Source organism: Hyaena hyaena, unplaced genomic scaffold (assembly GCF_003009895.1).
Source record: "Hyaena hyaena isolate Hyena2069 unplaced genomic scaffold, ASM300989v1 scaffold_208, whole genome shotgun sequence".
Lineage (NCBI taxonomy): Eukaryota > Metazoa > Chordata > Mammalia > Carnivora > Hyaenidae > Hyaena > Hyaena hyaena.
The window spans coordinates 1,574,056-1,596,397 of record NW_024080839.1 but is presented as its reverse complement, the minus strand read 5'-3'; the positions used below and the strand labels follow the sequence as shown (position 1 = coordinate 1,596,397).

At 43.7% G+C, this 22,342-nt stretch overlaps 2 protein-coding genes across 5 annotated transcripts in view; one reads left to right on the top strand and one right to left on the bottom strand.

The window, feature by feature from the left end:
• The window catches only part of ZBTB1 (zinc finger and BTB domain containing 1), a 29,075-nt gene extending 28,356 nt beyond the window's left edge, over window positions 1-719 (bottom strand). Inside the window, exon 1 of one of the 2 annotated variants that reach the window (XM_039242130.1) lies at window positions 331-719. The gene's annotated coding sequence lies outside the window, so the exon portion shown is untranslated. The remainder of the gene's footprint in view (window positions 1-330) is intronic. The other variant, XM_039242129.1, reaches the window with a different exon arrangement.
• A 10-nt stretch (window positions 720-729) lies between these two features.
• On the top strand, window positions 730-21,131 carry ZBTB25 (zinc finger and BTB domain containing 25). 3 transcript variants are annotated; one of them, XM_039242138.1, is made up of 3 exons: window positions 730-786; window positions 15,970-16,149; window positions 19,911-21,131. In XM_039242138.1, exons 2-3 carry the CDS (start codon window positions 15,977-15,979, stop codon window positions 21,043-21,045), a joined length of 1,308 nt encoding a protein of 435 aa, XP_039098069.1. In that variant the 5' UTR covers window positions 730-786; window positions 15,970-15,976; the 3' UTR covers window positions 21,046-21,131. The 3 variants fall into 3 exon arrangements, with proteins under 3 accessions (XP_039098069.1, XP_039098067.1, XP_039098068.1); XM_039242136.1 differs by lacking the exon at window positions 730-786 and adding an exon at window positions 1,348-1,628; XM_039242137.1 differs by lacking the exon at window positions 730-786 and adding an exon at window positions 2,390-2,587.
• Window positions 21,132-22,342: the final 1,211 nt, after the last annotated feature.

Genomic DNA, 22,342 nt, shown 5'->3' with positions numbered 1-22,342 from the left:
TCCCCTCCCCTCCCCCCCCCCCAAGGAAAAAATAAAGGCAGAGAAAGAAAGGGAAAAGAAGGTAACTAATTTGGGAACTAGTCTCCGCGGGGGCTTCGCCTGCGACCCAGGGAGGCCGCACGTCCCGGACCAGGCGCGCGGGCGAACGGCGGGGTCGAGCAGGCGGCCCGGCAGGCGCCAGGCGCCGGGTCCTCGCGGCGCGTCCTCCGCGCTCAGGATCCCCGCACGGGTCGGCACCGCTCTCGCACCGCACTCCGCCAGGCCGGCGGCCCGCGTCCTCCCGCCCGGGCCAAAGTTGCGCAAATAGCCCCACAACTGGCAGATACTCACCGGCCGCAGCAGGAACCGGGGCTGCGGAGGTTTTAGGGAGTTTAAGGCAAATCAGCCACGGGAAAGGCGGGCGGAGGCGAAGGGGCCGCGAGCTGCAGTGGCGGCGGCGCGCGGCGTTCGGGCTGGGCTGCGCGGAGAGGCTCTGGCTCTGCCAGGGACTGTGCTGCAACAAAGGACTTCCGCTGCCGCACAGCCGCGCCTGCCGCACCGCACTGAGCCGGCCCCGCTTACGCGGCGACTCCGGGTCTGCCCACCAGTTCGCTGCGGCGTCCGCCAGCCTTCCCCTCCCTCTCGCCCGCCCACCCACTCCGCCGCTGGCTGCTAGGGGCACCCGCGGTCGCCTGTTTGTTTGCAACAAGTTTCTGCGTCGGGCTCCGGGGAGGCTGGCGCAACCCGCACCGCGGGGGCCAGCGCGGCGGCGGCGGCTTTACCACCCCTCTCGCCCCTCTCCCAAGGGTAGGCTTGGGACCTCCTCCTCCTCCTGTTTGCACAGCTGGATAGGACTGGGCTCCTCCCGACTCCCCAAGGGCAGGATGCTGTTTTCCCACTCCGTCCAGATGTCAGACCCCTGCCCCAGAGAGCTCAGCAGCTGGGCCTTCCCTCGCGGTTTGTCCCCGGCGTTCTGGGGGCGCCGGCACCCTCGCCCTGTCCCGTGCGCCGCCAGTCGGCCCGGGGTCACCCATTCCTCGTGCTCCCCCCACTCCGCCTGCCATGGGCTTGTCCGCCTCTGGCCTTGAGTCACTTCCCCCGCCATGCCCCACCCCGCCCAGCCCGCCTCCCCCCGCCCCCCCCCACCAGGCTCGAGCAGCTCGGCCTCCTTGGCCCCGCGCCCCCACCTCTCTCCCCGCGAACACGCGGGCGCATCCTTCCCCACCCCCACCCCCGAACTGAGGCAGTGCTGTGCTTTTTGCACGCCCTGGGGAAAGTCCCCGGGTCACGCGGTTGTGTGTGGGAAGCCTGTAACGCTCAGGCTCATCTCCACGCTTCCGCCTACAGAGTCACGACTGAAGACCGTGGCGGAGGTGCCCAGAGCGCTGGCCGACCCCCGCCGGGCCACTATGAGTAGGCAGGCGGGCGGGCGCGCACGTACGCACGCACGCACACTTCTGCCCTCGCTCGCCTCGTTCCCCGGCTACCAGGCGCGCGGTCACGTGGGCCCATCGCGGGGCGGCCGGCGCGGGAAGCCGCGCGAGAGCGGGCTGTGGGGTGCGTGAGCCGGCGCCGCCGCGTGACGTGCGCGGCGCGGGAGCCGCCCCTCCCGCACGGAGGAGCCGGCTGGCCGCCGCGGCGGCGTCTGGGTAAGCGACGCGGCCCGGCCCCTGTGGGCTGCTCCGGGCTCAGTCCCTCCCGCCGCGAGCCGCCGGGGGCGGCGGCCTGCAGCTGCGCCGGTCGTGGGACAGATGCAAGTAGCTGGGGAGAGGGGTGTTCTGGTCCGTTTGACATGTCAATCAGGGCACAGGAGGAAAATGGCAACCGCTTGTGAGCGCTGGGCCGAGGATGCCCAGAGCCGCCCTTCGCTGCCCGCAGAAGGCGGCTGTCGGGGCCTGACCCCGCGTGGGAACCCCCACCCCCAGCAGGCCTGCGGCGTTCCCCGGGCGGCCGCGCGGACCCTTCTCGCAAGTGGGCGGTCTCCTGGTGCAAACTGCGAGACGCTGCGGCCACTGTCCTCTCCCTTCCCCACCCCCATTTGTGATTACCCCGTTTCTAGGGCAGGAAGTTCCTCCCCCCCCTCATAATTCATTTCTTCCTTTTTTTCAGATTATATTAATTTCATTCTGAGTAAATCCAGTTTTTCTCTTTAAAGTTTGCCCCATTATTCACTGCTTACCTAGCACTCGTCATTTGGAGAAATCAAGCTGCTTAGGCAGCACCTCGCGCTGTACTTGGAACTTGATAGCAGCTAACGTGTTTCATAAAGTAACGCCCGGTTCCCCCGGGGAATTATATTTGGCTTTGGTTCTCTTGAGACTCAGGTCTTTTGGCAGAACTGTTGATTCTCACGGGATTTTGTCAAGCGTGTGAAGTATATGTTGGAATGACAGATTTTAAAGCTGCAAGGGGCCTTAGAGAAGACTAGTTCATCCCTCTCGTTTTATAGATGAAGACGTCCGGCCTAAAGAACGTGTAACTTGATCGAAGCCCTACGCCTTTTGAGTAACTGTACTCTAGGGCTCCGGGCCTTGGTTATTGGGCTCTCCACCACACCAGGAGCACGGTGTCGGTTTAACCCACTCACTGTAGAGACTGCCTGCCAGAGGTGATTATGTTTGGGTTGATTCAGATTATTGAGAAACCAGGCTTGGCCATTGTGTGATGGCTCTGGTATTTTAAGGAGTGGGGTTGGCATTACCTCTAGGTGAAGTAGACTGCCTGTGATGTACTTTGGGGCTCAAAGCCTGTCTCCTCCAAAATTCAGCCCTATTCTCCTCAAGAATAATCAATGTTTGCAGCATTGGTTGTTTCCTTAGGTTAAGGCATCAAAAATCTCTTTAGCAATGTGGAAATGTTTTGGTTAAGGGTAAACTATCCATGATCAGAAATCCGTTCCTTAATAGGGAGTAGAATACTGGGATAGCACTTGTAATAGATCAGTTTTGTTTTAGCTTTGGACGGGTGTGGGGAGGGGGATAGATTAGTTCTGATAGCTGCGAGGTTATGGGAAACAGTGGAACATCGTGGGGTTGGTCAGCAACAAAGCAGGGAGAGGCCTCACGTGACTTGCTATACCTTTTTGCTCAGCCCTTCTCTGAATGTCTTATTTGGAGGTAGCGGAGGTGGATTGTGCTCAGGTCATTGGCTGTTTATTGAGCATCAGCAGTGGCTAGCCACTTTCAGAGGTGAATTTTGAGTAGTTAATCAATAAGAAGGTAGTAAGTATTGTTTCTATGTGACAAATGAGGACACAGACTCAGATTTACCTAGCTTCTGTGATGCTGTCATTTGCAGCAGAATTCAGGGCCAGGTTACTTATCTCACAAGTCTAGTCACTGCTCTTTTGCATTGCATCTTGCTACTACTTCAAGCCAGGAAAGGGATGAGAGAATCGCCTGTGGCTGATTTATTGGCGCCTGTGGTTGCCCAGAGAGGCTGAGCAGGACTTTCAGCTGCCCTCTTTGCCTTACAAAATGGAGCTGTGTGCTTCCACCCTATCTCCTGAGGGGAATGCGCAGGAGCCAGGCTGTCTAGCTGGGGAGGAGGGGCCCAAGAGTCTTGGCCGTAAAATATCCTGGCAAAGGCAGTGCTGGGAAGTGTTGCGTAATGCCCTCCCCACCACTGAACCAAAGTGATTTATTTACTATGGCCCATAGGTGGTGCTTGACCATCTTGTTAAAGAAAGCTTGTCTTTTTGTGTCATAATAGGGTCAGAACAGAGTTGGGGTTTTAGATGATTGCAGGGTTTTTGTTGGTTTTTTTTTTCTCTCTTAAAAAACCAGTGCAGGTGCTCTTATCTTGATAAATTATAAAGTACTTGTACACCACTTCCTGTGCCCCCTTTTTGCTTATTTATTCCAAATTGCATGCGAACGTCAGTCTTTTGAGAGACGGATGCTAAGAAAAGTACTATTCCAGTTTAGAGTTACCAGTGCAGGTTATGGAGACAGGCCTAGCTTTTGATCCCCACTTTGTACTATCTGCTACTTGTGTATACTAAGTCTAGGTTTTTCCTTATCTGTAAAATGAAAATAAAAATAACACATAGTCAACGTGAGGACGAGGACGAAAAGAGAGAATGTGCATAGAGTACTTAGCACAAGGCCTTGCATGTAGTATTTACTTAGTATAACAGTAGCTACTTTAACTAGAACAGTATTACTCTAGCATACGAAAGATACTGCTACTTGAATTTGTTTAGGGAGAGTGGAGGAAGAGGAAAGTACGTGAAACAAACCTCAGTTTTAGTAATTTATTCACACATCTGCTTTCCTTTTGCCAGCAGGATTTTTTTTTAATCTTTAAAAAAAAATTTTTTTTAATGTTTATTGTTGGGGGAGGGGGAGGAGAAAGAGAAGGAAACACAGAATTCAAAGCAGGCTCCAGGCTCCCAGTTGTTAGCACACACTATGTGGGCTCGAAGTCACAAATCGTGAGATCATGACCTGGGCCAAAACTGGGTGCTTTACCGACTGAGCCACCCACGTGTCCCATTTTAAATCTTAATTGAAGAAAAAGTGTTTATAGTATTGTTAGTTATTTTTGAAATTTTTCTAATTCATTTGTTCCCTGCATACATCAGTCATACAATGACTTTTGGTTCCTTGTGAAAAACTCTGGGCACCTTAAGCAAAATTGACCCATGTGTTTGTGGAGCGTTCTGTGGTACAGGGAGTCCTCGTTCACCTATATTCAGGTGTTGTAATTATTCTTGTGTGTACTGTATTCTAGGTCTGTCCTCACACTGTTGTTACCCAACTTTGTGCTCTCCTTTGAGTACCTTATTTCTTCTCTTTCAGAAATGCAGTCATTATTCTTTTAGTGGACTGAGAAGAATTGTTTATTTTCCTTCAGAGGGTTCTGATTTTTTTTTTTAAGGTCCACTAGCAGTTTGCACTCACCAGTCTTAGCATTCATGTTCGCCTGGTGCTGCGGCTTTATCAGGCACCCCACATGTTGGTTAGATGGGGGTTAGAGATGTCGTGGGCTGGCCGGGTCTGGCAACAGGCAGGAGGCCCCAAACTGACGTTTCCCTGTTCCGTTGAAAGGTTTCTAGAGCATAACTGCTCTTCCTGTGTCATCTACCACGTCTGCTGCTTACCCTCTTCTCTAGCATTTTCAGTGATTTTCATAAGCAGATGCCTACAATTACTGTATGTTTTATCTCAGTGTTTTCAGATTTGTGATTTCCTTATGATTTTCAGATATTATAATAGGCATAATGGTGTATGAGAGTAAATACCTCTGTTTCCTAAATACTTTTTTTAGAAGAAGCCTGAAATGATGTGTTCCTCCTTTGCCCCCAGTGTCCATTCTCCTAGTTTGGGAGACTTTTGTTTCTTAGAATCTGGCTCATTTTTTTGTTTAATGTTAAATTAGAAGTACAATAGTTGATTTTTTTCATTTAGTGTAATTGGTATAATTCCCACATTTTGAGCACTTCTTCTAAAATTGCTTCTTTTTCTCTGTAATTGTAGAGTGTGAACTGTTCTCTTCGGTTTGCTTGGTTTCCTTCTAACACAGTGATTCTTGACTGAGGCATCCTATTAGAACTACCCGACAAGCTTTTTAAAAAAGGATCTGAGCCTCACAGCAGTTCTCTCTGGGTTAGTATGGAGTAGGATGCAGGCATCAGCCCCTGCACTCAATGAAAGTTTTACAGGACAGTCAGTGATAAGAGCTACTGGTCCACAATAAAATGATCTCTGCAAACATCCTTTCTCTAGATTGTAAAATGTTACACCTCCACAGTCATGGGAAAGTACCATTAAAAAATGAAAATCATTGTATAAAGTCTGTTATCACTTGGCACTTTGAATATACCTGCTTTTATCTTTGTATTTATAGCCATGGGTAAGTATCTCAAAAAAGCTGTACACATTTATCTGCCAACTTTTCTATCTCTTTGTCTTAATTATAATTAATAATAAAGTCACAGTGGTAGGACCCACAGAGAAAATATATCAGCCTGTTTATTTTCTGCAGAAACAGATGCCCTATACCTTATGTCTCTTTTTTATTAAAGATTCATACAGCCTGAGAGAATGAAAAGCTGTGTATTCAAGGATGCCGCCTGTCATCTGGCTACTATAGAGCTGAGAGTCTAGTCTAATACAATAGATATATTTTAATAAGTAAGGATAAATAAAATAAAATTAAAGGATGTTAAAATGAACTAATTTTGAATTAAACAAAAATAGATACTGGCATAAAGCTGTTCTAGCCTACTTAGTTTGAGCTAATCCAGAGTTACTGCAATTGAGTTAGTAAATAAGATTTTGTAGTTTTTCTTAAATATCAATACTGATTTTATTATTATAAATACTGCTTTGATAATAGATAAAGCATCTTACGGCAAAGTACTCTTTCATTTTGGCTGTCTCATTTGTCAGTGTAATAAAATTATTTTTCTGCAGCCTCTCTCACATCCTAAAATTGCCACCCAAAATTCCTTTCTTCTTAACTCTTTTTCTTTTTTTTGAGAGGGAGGAAGAGAGAGAGTCTTTTTTTTTTTTTTTTTTTTTTTTTTTTTTTTTTTTTTTTTTTTTTTTTTTTTTTTTTTTTTTTTTTTTTTTTTTACAAATAGTTTATTGTCAAGTTGGTTTCCATATAACACCCTGTGTTCATCCCCACAAGTGCCCTCCTCCATGCCCATCTCTCCCCTCCCCCCCACACTCATCAGTCCTCAGTTTGTTCTCAGCATTCAGGAGTCTCTCATGCTTTGCCTGGAAGAGAGAGAATCTTAAGCAGGCTCCATGTCCAGCACAGAGCCCTATGCAGGGCTTGAGCCAAAATTAAGATTGGACACTTAACTAACTGAGCCACCCAGGTGCCCCTCCACCCAAAGTTCTTAAAAGTAACTTCTGAGACCTTTCTGTATGCATAGAAAGCTTTGGCTATTCCACACAGTAGAGAAAATAGAATTGACGGTCAAAGAAATAATGAGCAAAGGCTATATGAAAAGCCTAGCTAAGAATTTGCTAAGTAAGTTGCATTAGAAAATGTTTTTAATAATTTTGTGATGGATTGGCTCTACTGATATGAGATAAAATCCGATTGTGTTGCCTTAAAACATCAAAGGTCTATTATTATGCAAACAAGTTTGAGTGAACTTATTATATATGTTGTGTTTTTTTTTTAACAGATCTGATTTTTTTTTCATTTTATACACTTAGAAAAATTCCCCCCTTATTCAGTTCAGTATATTTGCAAAATCTGCCATCAGTGTGTATGTTAAAAGTTTTACATGGGGGTTTTAAAGAAAGGACATGAGTTTAAAGTCAGACTTGAAGGGTGCCTGTGTGGCTCAGTTGGTTGAGCATCTGATTTCAGCTCAGGTCATTAATCTCACAGTGTGTGGGTTTGAGCCCTCCATCGGGCTCTGTGCTGAAACTCAGAGCCTGGAGCCTGCTTTGGATTCTATGTCTTCCTCTTTCTCTGCCCCTCCCCCACTCGCACTCTGTCTCTTTGTCTCTCAAAAATAATAAACATTAAAAAAAAAGGAATTGTCCTTTTTTCAGTAACTAATAAAAAAAAAAAAAGTCAGACCCGAAGTACTATCAATGAATGGCTAGTTGCCTGATGTTGGGTACTTTTCTTGCCTTCTCTGAGCCTGTGGTTCCTCAACCATGAAATGGAACCAATATAGTATCTGCTCTATTACCTCATAGGATCAAAAAAAAAAAAAAAGATAGCATAAGGCAGAGATTCTCAAACTATGGTGCAAGGACACCCAGAGGCTCCTGAAACCTTATCAGGATCTACAAGGATCTTGCTTTTGCAAGGCTGAAATATCTTAAGATGCTTGAATCAAAACAACATGTGGCAGGGGCACCTGGGTGGCTCAGTTGGTTAAGCAAGTTTCGATTTCAGCTCAGCTCATGATCTGACAGGTTAGGAGATTGAGCCCTGACTAGTGCTCTGCCCTGAGAGCTCCCACCATGCTTAGGATTCTCTCTCCCCTTCTCTCTGTCTCAAAATAAATAAATATACTTTTTTTTTTAAACGTTTGTTTATTTTTGAAAGAAAGACAGAGTGCAAGTGAGGGAGGGGCAGAGAGTGAGGGAGGTGCAGAATCTGAGGCAGGCTCCAGCCTCTGAGCTGTCAACACAGCCTGACGGGGGACTTGAACCCACGAACCAGGAGATCATGACCTGAGCCAAAGTCCCACGCTTAACAGACTGAGCCACCTAGGCACCCCAATAAATAAACACTTTTAAAAAAATGTAGCAACAGATTGAACAGAGAAGCAATGAACTCAGCTGTATTTTTTAGAGCCAGGTATGAAAGGATTGTTCGCTATAAACAATGTTACTTTTCCCACTTAAAAATATACATGTTATTTTTTAGAAAAAAAACATTTTATGTTAACATATAATGGGTTTACTGTTTAAATGAATTAAAAATATTTAAATGTCTCCCTTTTGGGACACCTGGGTGGCTCAGTCATTTGAGCATCTGACTCTTGATTTTGGCTTAGGTCATGATCCCAGGGTCATAGGATTGAGCTCCATGTTGGGCTCTGCACTGAGCATGGAGCCTGCTTGGGATTCTCTCTCTGTCTCTCCCTCTCTCTCTCCTGCCTCTTCCCAGCTCACATGTGAGCACACTCTCTCAAAAAAAAAAAAAGAGATCTCACTTTTAATTTTTTATATGGTAAATATTGATAAATATAACCCACGTAAAAAATGGCTTTTTGCAGTCCTTAATACTCTTAAATTTTAAGAGTGTAAATAGATCTTGAGGCCAGAACTGTTTAGAACTGATGAAGGGTTATAATGGCTGAATAGTTCCTGTGGGGACCATTCTGAAATAAAAACTACATTTGACTCTTGAACAGCACGAGGGTTAAAGGCATCACCCCCCTAATCTGCATATAGCTTGACTCCCCAACCTGAGCTTAACTGTTAAGAGCCTATTGTTGACTGGAAGCTTTACTGTTACATAAAAAGTCAATTAACATATTTTTTATGTTATGCATGTTATATGCTATATTTTTAAAATGATAAAAGTGAATGTTATTAAGAAAATCATAAGGAAGGGGTGCTTGGCTAGCTCAGTCAGTAGAGCATACAACTCTTGATCTCAGGGTTCTGAGTTGAAGCCCCACGTTGGGCCTAGAGCTTACTTAAAAAAAAGAAATCATAGGTTAGAGAAAATACATGTACAGTACTGTACCGTGTTTATGGGAAAAAATCTGCATAAAAGTGGACCTGTGCAGCTCAAACTGACTTTCAGCTGTATAAATTTGAAAAAAGCTTTAGAAACTACCAAATGGCATTTGAAAGTGACAAAAATCAGAAACTGGAATGAGGTCTATGCTTGGAAGAAGAGAACAGCAGTGGGCACATTTCCATTTTTATGGCTTTTATCCTGAGAGAAGTCTTCTGTTGGTGACATGCAGGGATGGCTAAAATTAGGTTAATAACCTGTAATTTTACTTCCTTGAAGAAAAGAGGACAGAGTTCAGGGTGATCACACAGCTGGGAAGAAAAGGAAAATTCCAGAAAGGATGCTGGGAGGCCCCCAAATGCTGTGTATCACTCAGCTTGAATCTCTTGTCAGCCCCTAAACTTAGATATATGTGAAGCAGCCCCCACTCGGCACACCTACTCCTAAGAAAACTGAACCAGAGGGCAGACAGAATTTGGAGTTTAAGTCCAACCAAGTTAATTGTAACAACAAAGCAAAAACATCAATACGTTTTGGAAGAATATTACAGAATCTAGAGTCTTTACTACAGTAATCACAATGCCTAGGATATTGTCCAAAATGAAACAGGAAACGATCACTCTAATTAATGAAGATTGATTCCAAAATGACTCAGGTTGGATTTGGCAGAGAAGATTTAAAACAGCTATTAGAACTATGCTCAAGAACATAAAACGAAATAAGTAGTAATGGGCAAACAAGTAGGAAATCTCAGCAGAGGACTAGACACCAAAAAAAAAAAAAAAAATCAGATGAAGATTTTAGACCTGGAAATATATCGGAAATTAAAAATTCACTGAATGAGTTTAATGGAAATGATACAGACCATGAATTTGAAGACATTAACAGAAAGTATCACATCTACAACAGAAAAAGAAATTGTTTTACATGAAAGTTTTGTATAAACGTCGTCACTCTATGTTAGCATCAGGGATTATTAGTCTAGGTTTCTTTCAAGGCCCACCTGAACTCAGCTCTTCCCTCTGCATATGGACTAACTTCTAACTTCATAGTATGTAAATCAAAGCTGTCTACAACTACTCTCAGATTCTCTCCTCCCCTCAGCCCTCTCCTTGCCACCATCAGAAATCTCTCTCTTCTCTGTGCCCGACAACTACTGCATTAAGACTTCTGTTCCTTCTGGCTTCTAGAAATTCCACCCCTCTTCAGCTGAAAGTCTTCTCCGAGCTGATAATTATCAATAGCTCCCTATTATCAGTGTCCTGTCCATCTGCACTACCCTTTATGGCCTCTGCTTTCTAACATCCTCTTGCAGGGAGATATTTTGCTCTTGCTGCTTTCCCAGACCATTGTCAAAGGTCACCAGAAACCTCTTGGTCACCCCACTTGGGGTGTTTGTAACAGGCCTCATCCTCATGTTTCTCTGCAGCATTTTCCACTGTCAGTAGGCCTCCAGCCAAGGCTCTTGCCTTTCCTTCACCACCCCCTTATCCCCCATTCAATGTATTTTCTTATTTCTTCTTCATGTTGTGTCTTTTCTGTGTTGTTCAAAGATTCATTCTTAGCTTTTTTTCCCCCTCTTATTTCACTCAATAGTCCCATGCATTCCTGGTGGCTTCAGTTGTGTAAAAGCAGAAGACCTTCTCTCTGCCTAGCCCTGATCTCCAGAACCCCAGTCCTGCACGTTGTCTCATTGATCACTAAACGTTTCTACTCAGATGTCCTAGAGTGAACACCTTGAATTCACTGTGTCCAAAATGAAACTTCTCTTTTATGAAGATAGCCTCTATGCCTCTTCCCTGGCATTCTGGGACCCTGCCTTTATATTGACACCTGACAGTTACTCTGCAAAGATGACCTGAAGGGATGAATGAATTCTTCCAGTGGCCCAAGCTGGAATTCTGAGACTCACCTTTGATTTGATCTTCTCTGGCTTATCATATCCAATCTGCTGCCAAGTCATGTCAATTCTACGTCTGGTGTATCTTCTTTTATTCCTTCATTCCCACTGCCATTACTTGGGTATTACAGTGAACTCCTTGCTGGTCTGTATCTCTCCATACCTTTCCCTTGGTAATCTTTTTATGTATGGTTACTAGAGCAGTCTTGACTAATAAGCCTAATGATAATGATGATCATCCTGATCATGATTGTGGTACTTGGTATTTACGGAACACTTACTATGGGCCCCACAATTTTTAAGTGCTTATATGCATTATCTTGTTAAATCTATGTAACAACCTGTGAGATAGATACTATAATTATCCCTATTTTACAAGTAAAATCCAGGGCCAGAAAGTTAAGTATCTTTTCAAGATCACACAGCTAAATGACAGAATTGGAATTTTTTAATCCAAGCTGTCTTATTCCAGGGTCCAAACTTTAACTACTATGCTGCTCTCCCTCCAGCAGAAAACATCTTAACAGTTCATTTGAAACACTGCTGGAGTACCTTTCAGTTTTACAGTCAGTACCCTGTGTGCGCTAACCACATCTTGTTAGTCACTTACTTTTGTTTTTTTCTACGCCAGACTGAATTCTTCCGTCATCTATATAGTCACACACTTCCCTGTAATTCTATTCATTCTATTTTTTTCTTGCCTGGAATGCTATGTTCACCTCCTTTTCATCTAAATTCAGTTCAAATGGCTTATTTTCCATGGAGTCACCTGCTGTTGGTCCCCTCCCCCCCCATAGCATGTTCTATGAACTTCTCGTGACATTTATCACTTTTACTTTATATTATTATTACTGTGTTTTCTATTTTATCTCCCCTATTAGCCTGTGCAGTCTTCTTGATGTGGCATCTATGTAATTTTTTTCTATCCCTAGGCCTTGTATAATGCATGCTTTCAAATCATTTTTTCTGTATTAAGTTTCTCTTCAAAAAATGTGTTCAGTAAATGAAGAATTTATTACTCATAGACCATTAACCACAAGATTTTTGTATATGTGGCTTTTTAGTGTGTCCTTTCTCATTTCCACGTGGTTTAATAGTTCATTATACTAATGCACTATATATAGACAGATAGATATAGATCTGGTGAAAATGTTTATGATCTGAGGTTTTGTTTTGTTTTAAACAATTTGTAAGGCTAGTTCAAGCTACTTCACTTTGAACCGTTCATTGAATCTGAGACACATGTTTTTCACATGGTGAAATCTCCAGTGTATTTTGGTGTTTTCTTTTGGTTTTTAAATCTCTCTATAAGTTGGTGGTGTTTTAGAATCTGGGAAATGTGGCAAATACAATAAGTAGTGACTTTTAGCCAAATGGTCTTTTGGAACAATACTCACAATTTGGATTTTTGTTTAGGCTCAGGTCTCTATAGGATCTGTTATTTTACTTCTTATTTCCTTACTCCTTAAAGGGTTTTAAAATGAGATGGTAAGGAGTAAGAGTTTTGTTTTTTATCTATTTTTTAACTGGGGGAGGAATAGGAGAAACTTGTGTGTGAGTAAGTAGAATTTTAAATAGTAATTTACGAGTGTAGAATTAAAAGCAGCAAATTGCAGGATTCCTAAAGTACACTCTGATTTATATAAAATTTTAAAACATGCGAAATAGCACCCTACCTTCTTAAGGGACATGTACAGATGCAGCAAGAACATCATGATGTTCCAAGACAGTCATAAACACCAGAGTCAGGACGATGACTACCTTCAGAGGCAAGGCAGGAGGCAGTGCAAATGAGAGAGAGATGGCAGGGGTCTCTGCCGTGTTTGTATAACCTCTGCCTTATGGCTCAGGAATGGGTGACTGAGTGTTTGTCACATTGTTCTCTGGACCTATTTGTCCATCTGAAATACTTCATAATTTTTTTTAAGCTTATTTTGAGAGAGAGCGAGTGAGGACGAGTCAGGGAGAGAGGGACAAAGAGAGAATCCTGAGCAGGCTCCACACCATCAGTGCAGAGCCGGATGGATGCAGGCAACCATGAGAGCATGACCTTAGCCGATACCAAGAGTTGGATGCTTAACCAACTGAGCCACCCAGGCGTCCCTTCATAATTTAAAAAAATGTTTATTTACTTATATTTAGAAAGAGAGAAAAAATGTGTATGTGGGAGGGAGGGAGACAGAGAGAGAGAGGGAGGGAGAGTCCCAAGCAGGCTCCATGTTATCAGCTCAGACCTGGACACGGGGCTTGATCCAATGAACCATGAGATTAGGACCTGAGCTGAAATCAAGAATTGGATGCTCAACTGACTTGAGCCACCCAGGTGCCCCTATTTCATAATTTTTTTAAAAAATGAGGGAAAAGGGAATACATGTTGGTATGTACTTATGCTGCTAAACTTCAAGAAATGGACTTCAGTACAGACAGTACAATTTCCCCCACCCTTAACTTCCTGCTGGGAGCAAACATTTTTCTCATTTCTTTGAACCTTTGCAGAGATGTATACATAAACAAGAATATATGTATAAATTTCTCCCCCACCTTTAAAAAAACCACTCTACCCCTTTTACATTAAGAGTAGTCTTCTCTTGGGGCGCCTGGGTGGCTTAGTCGGTTAAGCGTCCGACTTTCGCTTAGGTCATGATCTCGCGGTTCGTGGGTTCGAGCCCCGCGTCGGGCTGTGTGCTGACTGTCAGCTCAGAGCCTGGAGCCTGTTTCAGTCTGTGACTCCCTCTCTCTCTGCCCCTCCCCTGCTCACGCTGTCTCTCTCTCTCTCTCCTAGAAATAAATAAAACATTAAAAAAAAAAAAAAGAGTAGTCTTCTCTGGACAATTTTACACTTTGCTTTTTTTACTTAATGTATCTTGGAGATTATTCCACATCAGTGGAACTACATTAAATATGTAGTTTATTAAAAATAAGTTTATTTATTTTGAGAGAGAGTAGCAGGGGCTGGGGGGCAGAGAGGGAGGCAGAGAGAAAATCCTAAGCAGGCTCCACACTGTCAGCACAGAGCCTGATGCAGGGCTCAGTCTCACAAACTGTGAGATCATGACCTGAGCCAAAATCAAGAATTAGATGCATAACTGACTGAGCCACCAGCTGCCCCAAGTATATAGTTTTAATAAAAATAGATTTAACTTTTTATCGGTAATCATTACCTTTTTCTTTCCCAGTTTTAGGTTAGACTTTATCCACTAATAAGTATTTGTTTTCTGTGTCAGGTTTATGTAAGCAAATTAAGCAGCAGAAAATCTAGGTTTCTCCCTAATTCCTCTTTCCAAACATTCTTGGGGCTTCCCTGTGGGTCTTTAAATTTTTTTTATGTATTTTTTATGTATTTATTTTTGAGGGAGAGAGCATGAGCAGGGAAGGGGCAGAGAGAGAGGGAGACACAGAATCAGAAGTAGGCTCCAGGCTCTGAACTGTCAGCACAGAGCCCAAAGTGGGGCTCAAATTCACAAACTGCGAGTTCACGACCTGAGCTGAAGTCGGACGCTTAACCGACTGAGCCACCCTGGTGCTCCAGGGCTTCCCTGTGTGTCTTGATGTATAACCTGACCATTCCCTAAGCATCTCCTGTGTGTGGGTCATGTTCCCTCTGAAGGGTGGAAAGGGAGGACATTTGGGCTCTGGAGCCCCGTGCCTAGGCTGGAATCCCCTGCTTGCCACTTACTAGCAATGTGACTTGAGTCTCTTAACTGTCTGCACTGATTCAGTTTCTTCATCTATAAGGTGCATTGAACACTCCCTTTCTTTGTAGAGTTGTATATAGAATTAAATGAGTAGAAAGTACGTGACACACAGGAAACACTGTTAAGTGTCAGCTGGTTCTGTTATATAAGTGATCACTTAGCTGTCTGCTGCCCAACCTGTGGCCAGTCTCCAGACAGCTAACCCCACACTTTCTTCCCTGACCTCCTTTGACTTTGGTCTCTGGCTAGTGAGGAAACTTCATTCTCTTTTTCAGAGATTGCTTTAGAGAAGGTTTTCCCAGCTTGCCAGCGATACCCTTCATACCCAGCTGCCTTCTCCCTAGAGCACTGGGGCTGTCTACACAGTTGGGGTGGAGGAGGTGGTAAAGTGGAGCCTCCCACCTACCTGTAACGACACCACTCTTGAGTACCCTTGCTGCTCCCATAGACTTGAGTACTCTTGCTGCTCACACTGCCCTCCCTTGCTGGCAGAATTCTTCTACACGTTCTCCCCCATGCATGATTTTTCCCAGGACCAGTGGTCCCATTCTATATTGTCCCTTCAGGAGCCTCCATGCTTGTATGTGTCTGAATCCAGTTAATATCTGGGTTTAGGCTTTCCCATAGGGTTCCAGGCCCCATGTACATCAGGGGATGTGGCTTGGTATCTATTTTAAGAGCTCCTGAATATACTGTGACTGATATGTTTCCCAAACATTGTTAGTTAAGAGGCCAGTATCCCCTGACCACATAGGGGATTCCTCAGGAGCAAGAAACACCTCTAGCCCAGCCAGGACACTGTCAAGTTATTAACAGTTATAGTTAACATTTGAATAGCAGTTTCCAGCCCAAGGTGCAGTTCGTATAACTTCCCTCATTTAGCTCTGAGGAACGGGTGTCTCATTCCCATTTTCCAATGAGGAAACAGGACTAGAAACGTTGTGGTCAGATAGATTGAAAAAGGACAAACTTCCCTTTGCTTCTGTGTCACTCATACCAAGCTACCTTCTTACCAAGCAAAAAAAGACCAATATTTTATAGTTTTAGCAGAACTGATATTTTCATAATGAGGGGATTTCATGTTAGCTAGGTTTGGGGCGAAATTAACAGTATTAAAAACTGTTGAATAATCTCGTTTAAATTTAGGTCTCCTTGTACTCTAGATATGTGTGAACTGAAGCTAATTTTGTAAAAAAAAAAAAAATTTGTGCTTTTTCTCAGAGCCGCAATGGACACAGGGAGCCATAGCCTTGTTCTCCTGCAGCAGCTGAACATGCAGCGAGAGTTCGGTTTTCTGTGTGACTGCACAGTTGCTATTGGAGATGTTTACTTCAAAGCCCACAGAGCAGTGCTTGCTGCTTTCTCTAACTATTTCAAGATGATATTTATTCACCAAACAAGGTAAGGATGTGCTTTTGTAAATCAGAAGAATTTTAAATATTGTGATATAGCTAAGCCTTATTATAACGTCATTTGGGGGACTCTTTTATGGGATCACCTTAAGAAATAAAAACAAATTGGAGTGCCTGGGTGGCTCAATCAGTTAAGCATCCGACTTCGGCTCAGGTCATGATCTCAGTTTGTGGGTTCAAGCCCCACATCGGCTTCTGTGCAGGCAGCTCAGAGCCTGCAGCCTGTTTCAGATTCTGTGTCTCCCTCTCTCTCTGCCCCTCCCCTGCTCATGCCCTGTCTCTCTCTATTTCAAAAATAAATAAAAACTATAAAAAAAAAGAAATAAAAACAAAATACGTATTTTTTTTTTACACATCCAGTAATTCATCTCAGTGTGTAGGATACATGGTAGAAGGTACAAATCAAAATGATAATAGCTAAAAGTTATTGAAGGCTTATCCCATACCCAAGCACTGAGTATTTACCTAATGTACATTCTGCTGTTATCTACACTATTTTAGTTTAGTTTATTTGTTTATTTATTTGTTTTTTTTGGTGGGGGCGGGAAGAGAGAGAGAGAGAACAAGCAGGGGAGGGACAGAGAGCCAGGGAGACGGAGAATCCCAGGCAGGCTCCATACCATCAGCACAGAGCTCTACTGTGCAGGACTCGAACTTGCTAACTGTGAGATCATGACCTGAGCCGAAATCAAGAGGCAGATGCTTAACCGGCCGGGCACCCCTTATCCACACTATTTTAGAGAAAAGGAGACTTGAGGCTGAGTTAAGTAACTGACCTATCCAGGATTATAGCCCCCCAATAAGTTACATTCAAATGCAGATCTGTGTTTGTAAAGAGCTGTGTTCTAACTCACCAAGTTGCTGATACCTGTTCTGTAACACTTTCATAGCAAGGCCTTAATGTCATGTTTCTACCCACGTTATATTCCATACTATGGATCAAAAGTCATTTGTTTCAAATACTGTCTTCGAAAAGTGTTTTGATTTTTTGAATTTAGGTTATCCCAACGTGATAGGTATGTATGAAGAGGGCAGGAAAATGGTATTCAGATTCTGACCTCTTAAAGAATAGCTTTAATCGATCCTAGTTTGAAAAGGATAGAATTCTGTGTGTTTTTGTTTTAAAGGATTTTTGCATAAAATACATAGGAGTCTAGCCTCAATTACACATTTTTATTTATACATTCATTCATTTAAGCATGTATCTGGTACTTAATGTCAGCACTGTGCTAGACCCCAGTAACAAGCCAATTATGCTCCCTGCCCTCATGGAGTTAATAGTCTCATAGACAGTGCACATAAAGAAAATAATCGCTGTGTAATTGATCTGTGTCTCAGTTTCCTTCCCTGTAAAACACTAGCGTTGTATGTATGCTCACCCCATGGTGTTGAGATGTAAATGGATTAATAATATTAACACGCTTGGAACCGGGCTTTGCACCGTCAGCTACCACTGTCAATAATTAATGTGATGCATCTATAATAGAAGTGTTGTACAAGGTAGAGTGGGGTGTCAGCACCCTGTTTTGAGGAGGTTTGAATATGCTTTACGGAAGCCTTGGATCTTGAAGGATCAGGAGGAGGTGTTTGGATGTTGTAGAGGAATGCAGGAAGGTACACTGCAGGCAGAGGGAAAGTGCCTGGAAACACAGGCAGGTATGAACCAGGCTAGTGCATTCAGGAAACGGGGAACATCGGTGTGACCGGAATACATGGCACAAGTATGTGTGGGGGGGGGGGCATGTCATGGGTAGTGTCAGTGTTGAGATTAGATTAGAAACAGAACCTTCACATCGGTCTCCTCTCAGAGCTCTGAGTTGGTTCTGCTCCCAAAGCGCCTGTTGTGTGCCAGGCACCATGCACGCTGAGCTAAATCCAAGAGACGCAAAGGTGTCAGGCCTGCTGTCTGGTAGCTCTGCTGAGCAACTAAAAATCCTCAGTCACCAGAGCTCTGTGCTGATATAAAAAACACCTGCCACCGACCCCGGAAGTGGGTGGGTGAGAGCTAAGAGTGACACCCAGGAGGGAATCCTGAGATACAGGGACTGAAAGAATGGATTGTCGGTATACTTCCTGACCCCAGTGCATTCTGCAGCATTCACAAAGTTTTGCTTCAGAGAAGGTAAGTCCACTGACTAATTCTGTCGTTCCTTGACATCCAGCACTTCCCTTGGGTTCTCTTTATCCTAATTTTGCAGGGTGTTTCCCAATTTCTTATTCATTTGTTATTTTCACCTATGATCTGAATTCTAGATTCATATCTAAAATTTGGGCTTAGAGTTATTTTGAAGTTTTTCAAACTTATATCTATTCATTTGTGATATAAAGACTAGGTGTGGTAATATAGTTAGAAAGCCAAAATAAGATTAGTGTTATTTATTTATTTTTGTTTATTTATTTTTGTGAGAGGGACAGACCACAAGCAGGGAAGGGGCAGAGAGAGAGACACACATAGAATCTGAAGCAGGCTCCAGGCTCTGAGCTGTCAGCACAGAGCCCAGTGCAGGGCTCAAACTCATGAACCATGAGATCATGACCTGAGCCGAAGTTGGATGCTCAACCAACTGAGCCACCCAGGCGCCCCTCAGATTAGTGTAATTTAAATTCTAAATAGTAACCAATTTCAATAGATCCTTTTAAAATTTTTAATGTTTTTTATTTTGGTAAAATATATATAACAAAACCATTGGAACCATTTTCATCATATAATTACTGGCATTAAGTACATTCACAATGTTGTGCAATCATCACCACTGTCATTTCCAAAACTTTTCATCACCCAAAACAGCAACTCTGTACCCATTAAGCAATAACTCCCCATCTCTTCCTTGCCCAAGCTGCTGGGAACCTCTAATCTACTTTGTGTCTCCATGAATTGGCCAGTTCTAGATATTTTTTATCAGTAGCATTGCACACAAAGCATCCTGGGTCTGCTTATTTCACCTACAAAACATTTTCAGGGTTCATCCATGTTGTAGTGGTGTCAGAGCTCCATTCCTGCCTTTGGCTGAGTAACAGTCCCCTGTACGGATGCGCCACATTCCGTTCATCCAGGCATCTGTTGCCAGACACTTGCATTGCTCCCACCTTTTGGCTAGTGTGAATAATGGTGTGGTGAACACTGGCGCACAGGTTCTGTTGGGTCCCTGTTTTCCGTTCTTTTGGTTATATATTCAAAAGACTGTTGGGGCGCCTGGGTGGCTTAGTCGGTTAAGCGTCCGACTTTCGCTTAGGTCATGATCTCACGGTTCGTGGGTTCAAGCCCCGCGTCGGGCTCTGTGCTGACTGCCAGCTCAGAGCCTGGAGCCTGTTTCAGTCTGTCACTCCCTCTCTCTCTGACCCTCCCCTGCTCACGCTGTCTCTCTCTCTCTCTCTTCTAGAAATAAATAAAACATTTTAAAAAAAACCAAAAAAAACAAAAGCAAGGCACCTGTTTTATTCATCATGTTTCTACTCCCTGGCACCTAGCATAGTGCGTATCACTTAGGAGTCACTAAATGTTGAGCTCCACAGAATAGCTGTGTGTGTTTCTTAACTTTAGGCAGCAGGCTGGATACACGAAGACTTTTTGCTGGGCCACAAAGCCGGTGTACAGTGAAAGTTTGATGTTCTGTTGGTATGTTTCATCAAGGCAGGTTGCTGAGTTTGAACTTCTTAGGAAGAAACCTCGTTAGCCTAGACTGTATACTGCTGCCTAAAAGGCCAACTGGTTATTTCATTTTGTGTGGTTCTGTTTTTTGTTTTTAACAGCGAATGCATAAAGATACAACCAACGGATATCCAGCCTGACATATTCAGCTATTTGCTGCACATTATGTACACAGGGAAAGGGCCAAAACAGATTGTGGATCACAGTCGTCTGGAGGAAGGTATTCGATTTCTTCATGCCGACTACCTTTCTCACATTGCCACTGAAATGAATCAAGTGTTCTCACCAGAGACTGTGCAGTCCTCAAATCTGTACGGCATTCAGATCTCAACAGCCCAGAAAACAGCTGTCAAACCAGGACTGGAGGTCAAAGAAGCTCCATCCGGTACCAGTGGCAGTAGGGCTGCCATGCCAGCTGACCCCCCGCAGCTGCAGCTCTCTCTCGCCATCGGGCTGGATGATGGCACTGTGGATCCGCAGAGGGCACGTCCTGCCGCCCAGGCTGTGGAGGAGCGCCAGAAGCCCCCAGCGTCCATCAAGCAGGAGAGATGTGACCCTGAGTCTGTGATCTCCCAGAGCCATCCTTCACCCTCAGCAGAGGGGACAGGCCCCACTTTCACCGAAAGCAGTATCAAAATACACTTATGCCATTACTGTGGCGAACGCTTTGATTCCCGCGGTAACCTAAGGCAGCACCTCCACACCCACGTGTCTGGATCCCTCCCATTCGGTGTCCCTGCTTCCATTCTGGAAAGCAATGACCTTGGCGAAGTGCATCCACTTAATGAAAACAGTGAGGCTCCTGAATGCCACAGGGTAGGCTCTTTCATTGTTAAGGAGAACGAGCAGCAGCCTGACCACCCGAACCAGGGTACCACCGAGCCTCTGCAGATCAGCCAAGTGTCTTTGATCTCCAAAGACACGGAGCCAGTAGAATTAAACTGTAATTTTTCTTTTTCAAGGAAAAGAAAGGTCAGCTGTTCCATCTGTGGTCATAAATTTCTCCGAAAAAGCCAACTGCTGGAACACATGTATATACACAAAGGTAAATCTTCCAGATATAACCGATGCCAAAGGTTCGGTAACGCGGTAGCCCAGAGATTTCAGCCGTACTGTGACAGCTGGTCCGATGTGCCCCTGAGAAGTTCTTGCTTGTCGCAAGAACAGTTAGATTCCTCCTGTGCCTTAGAGTCAGAGCTCACACAAGAAAGTGTGGACACTATCCTTGTGGAGTAGCCGTTTCTCCTTCATCATTTTTATATCAGTTCTGAAAAAGAAAACTCACGTGCATTTTTTGATTCATAAACTATTTTCCTCCTCCATGTCTGCTCACTTTTTTTTTGTTGCCATCTATCCATAGTTTTAAGGTGGTATATATTAGGTCTTCTTATTGTAAGATATGGTATACACATGGCTATTAAAATGTAACGTTCAAGTACAGCTGTGAACCGTTCATAAGTCACAGTTAAGAAATCAGAATTTGGGCCTCATGGGTGGCTCAGTCAGTTGAGTGTCCGACTTCAGTTCAGGTCTCACTGTTTGTGGGTTCAAGCCCCATATCGGGCTCTGTGCTGACAGCTCAGAGCCTGGAGCCTGTTTCATATTCTGTGTCTCCCTCTCTCTCTGCCCCTCCCCCACTCGTGCTCTGTCTCTCTACTTCTTTCTCTCAAACATAAATAAAACATGAAAAAATAGAAAATCAGAAATCAATGTAAGAATTATGGAGCTTTAGAGTAAATAGTTATTTATAGAATTTCTAAGTTGTAGAAGAAGTAAAACCAAATTGAAAATGAAGTAAATGAAATTTTTAAAAGAATACTCTAGACTCTCATTTTTGGCTAATTTTTCACATGAATAAGCCACTGTAAAGACCACTTAAAAATATTTTCTGGGGCACCTGGGTGGCTCAGTGTTTGAGCATCCGACTTAGGTTCAGGTCATGATCTCACCATTCTGAGTTTGAGCCCCACTTGGGCTTTGTGCTGACAGCTCAGAGCCTGGAGCCTGCTTCAGAATCATGGTCTCCCTCTCTGCTCCTCCCCTGCTTGCACTCTGTGTCTCAAAAATGAAGAAATGTTAAAAAAAATTAAAAATAAAAAATATTTTCTGCCACATATGAAGTTAAAGTTATTTCTAATGCATAACTATATGTTATAATGTATAAAAATTTTGTCTTAAGGCATAGCTATAATAAATCATGAGTAGTTTTAAAATCACTTTTACTTATTAGCTCTGCAGCATCTTGTATGGCATGTATTTTTTCACATTGAGCATACCTCATTTTTAATAAAAATATTTTACTGAAAACAGAGAAACAGAAGAGATTCAGATATTAAAACAAAATCCTAAGGAGAGAAACAGAAACATACATGTTCTGTTCATGTAGATAAACATGTAGATTATACATGTTCATACATGTAGATAAACAGAGATTCAGATCGATCTGCCTTGACTAACACCCAATGTTGTTACCTTAATCTAGAATGTTTTCTTAAACATCTTAAGAGCAATTTGAGATATTTTTATGACCAGA

Coding starts and splice junctions, on each gene's coding strand:
- ZBTB25 (XM_039242138.1), top strand. CDS start 15,977: ATGGACACAGGGAGCCATAGCCTTGTTCTCCTGCAGCAGCTGAACATG. Junction 16,150..19,910: donor ATATTTATTCACCAAACAAG/GTAAGGATGTGC, acceptor TGTTTTTAACAG/CGAATGCATAAAGATACAAC.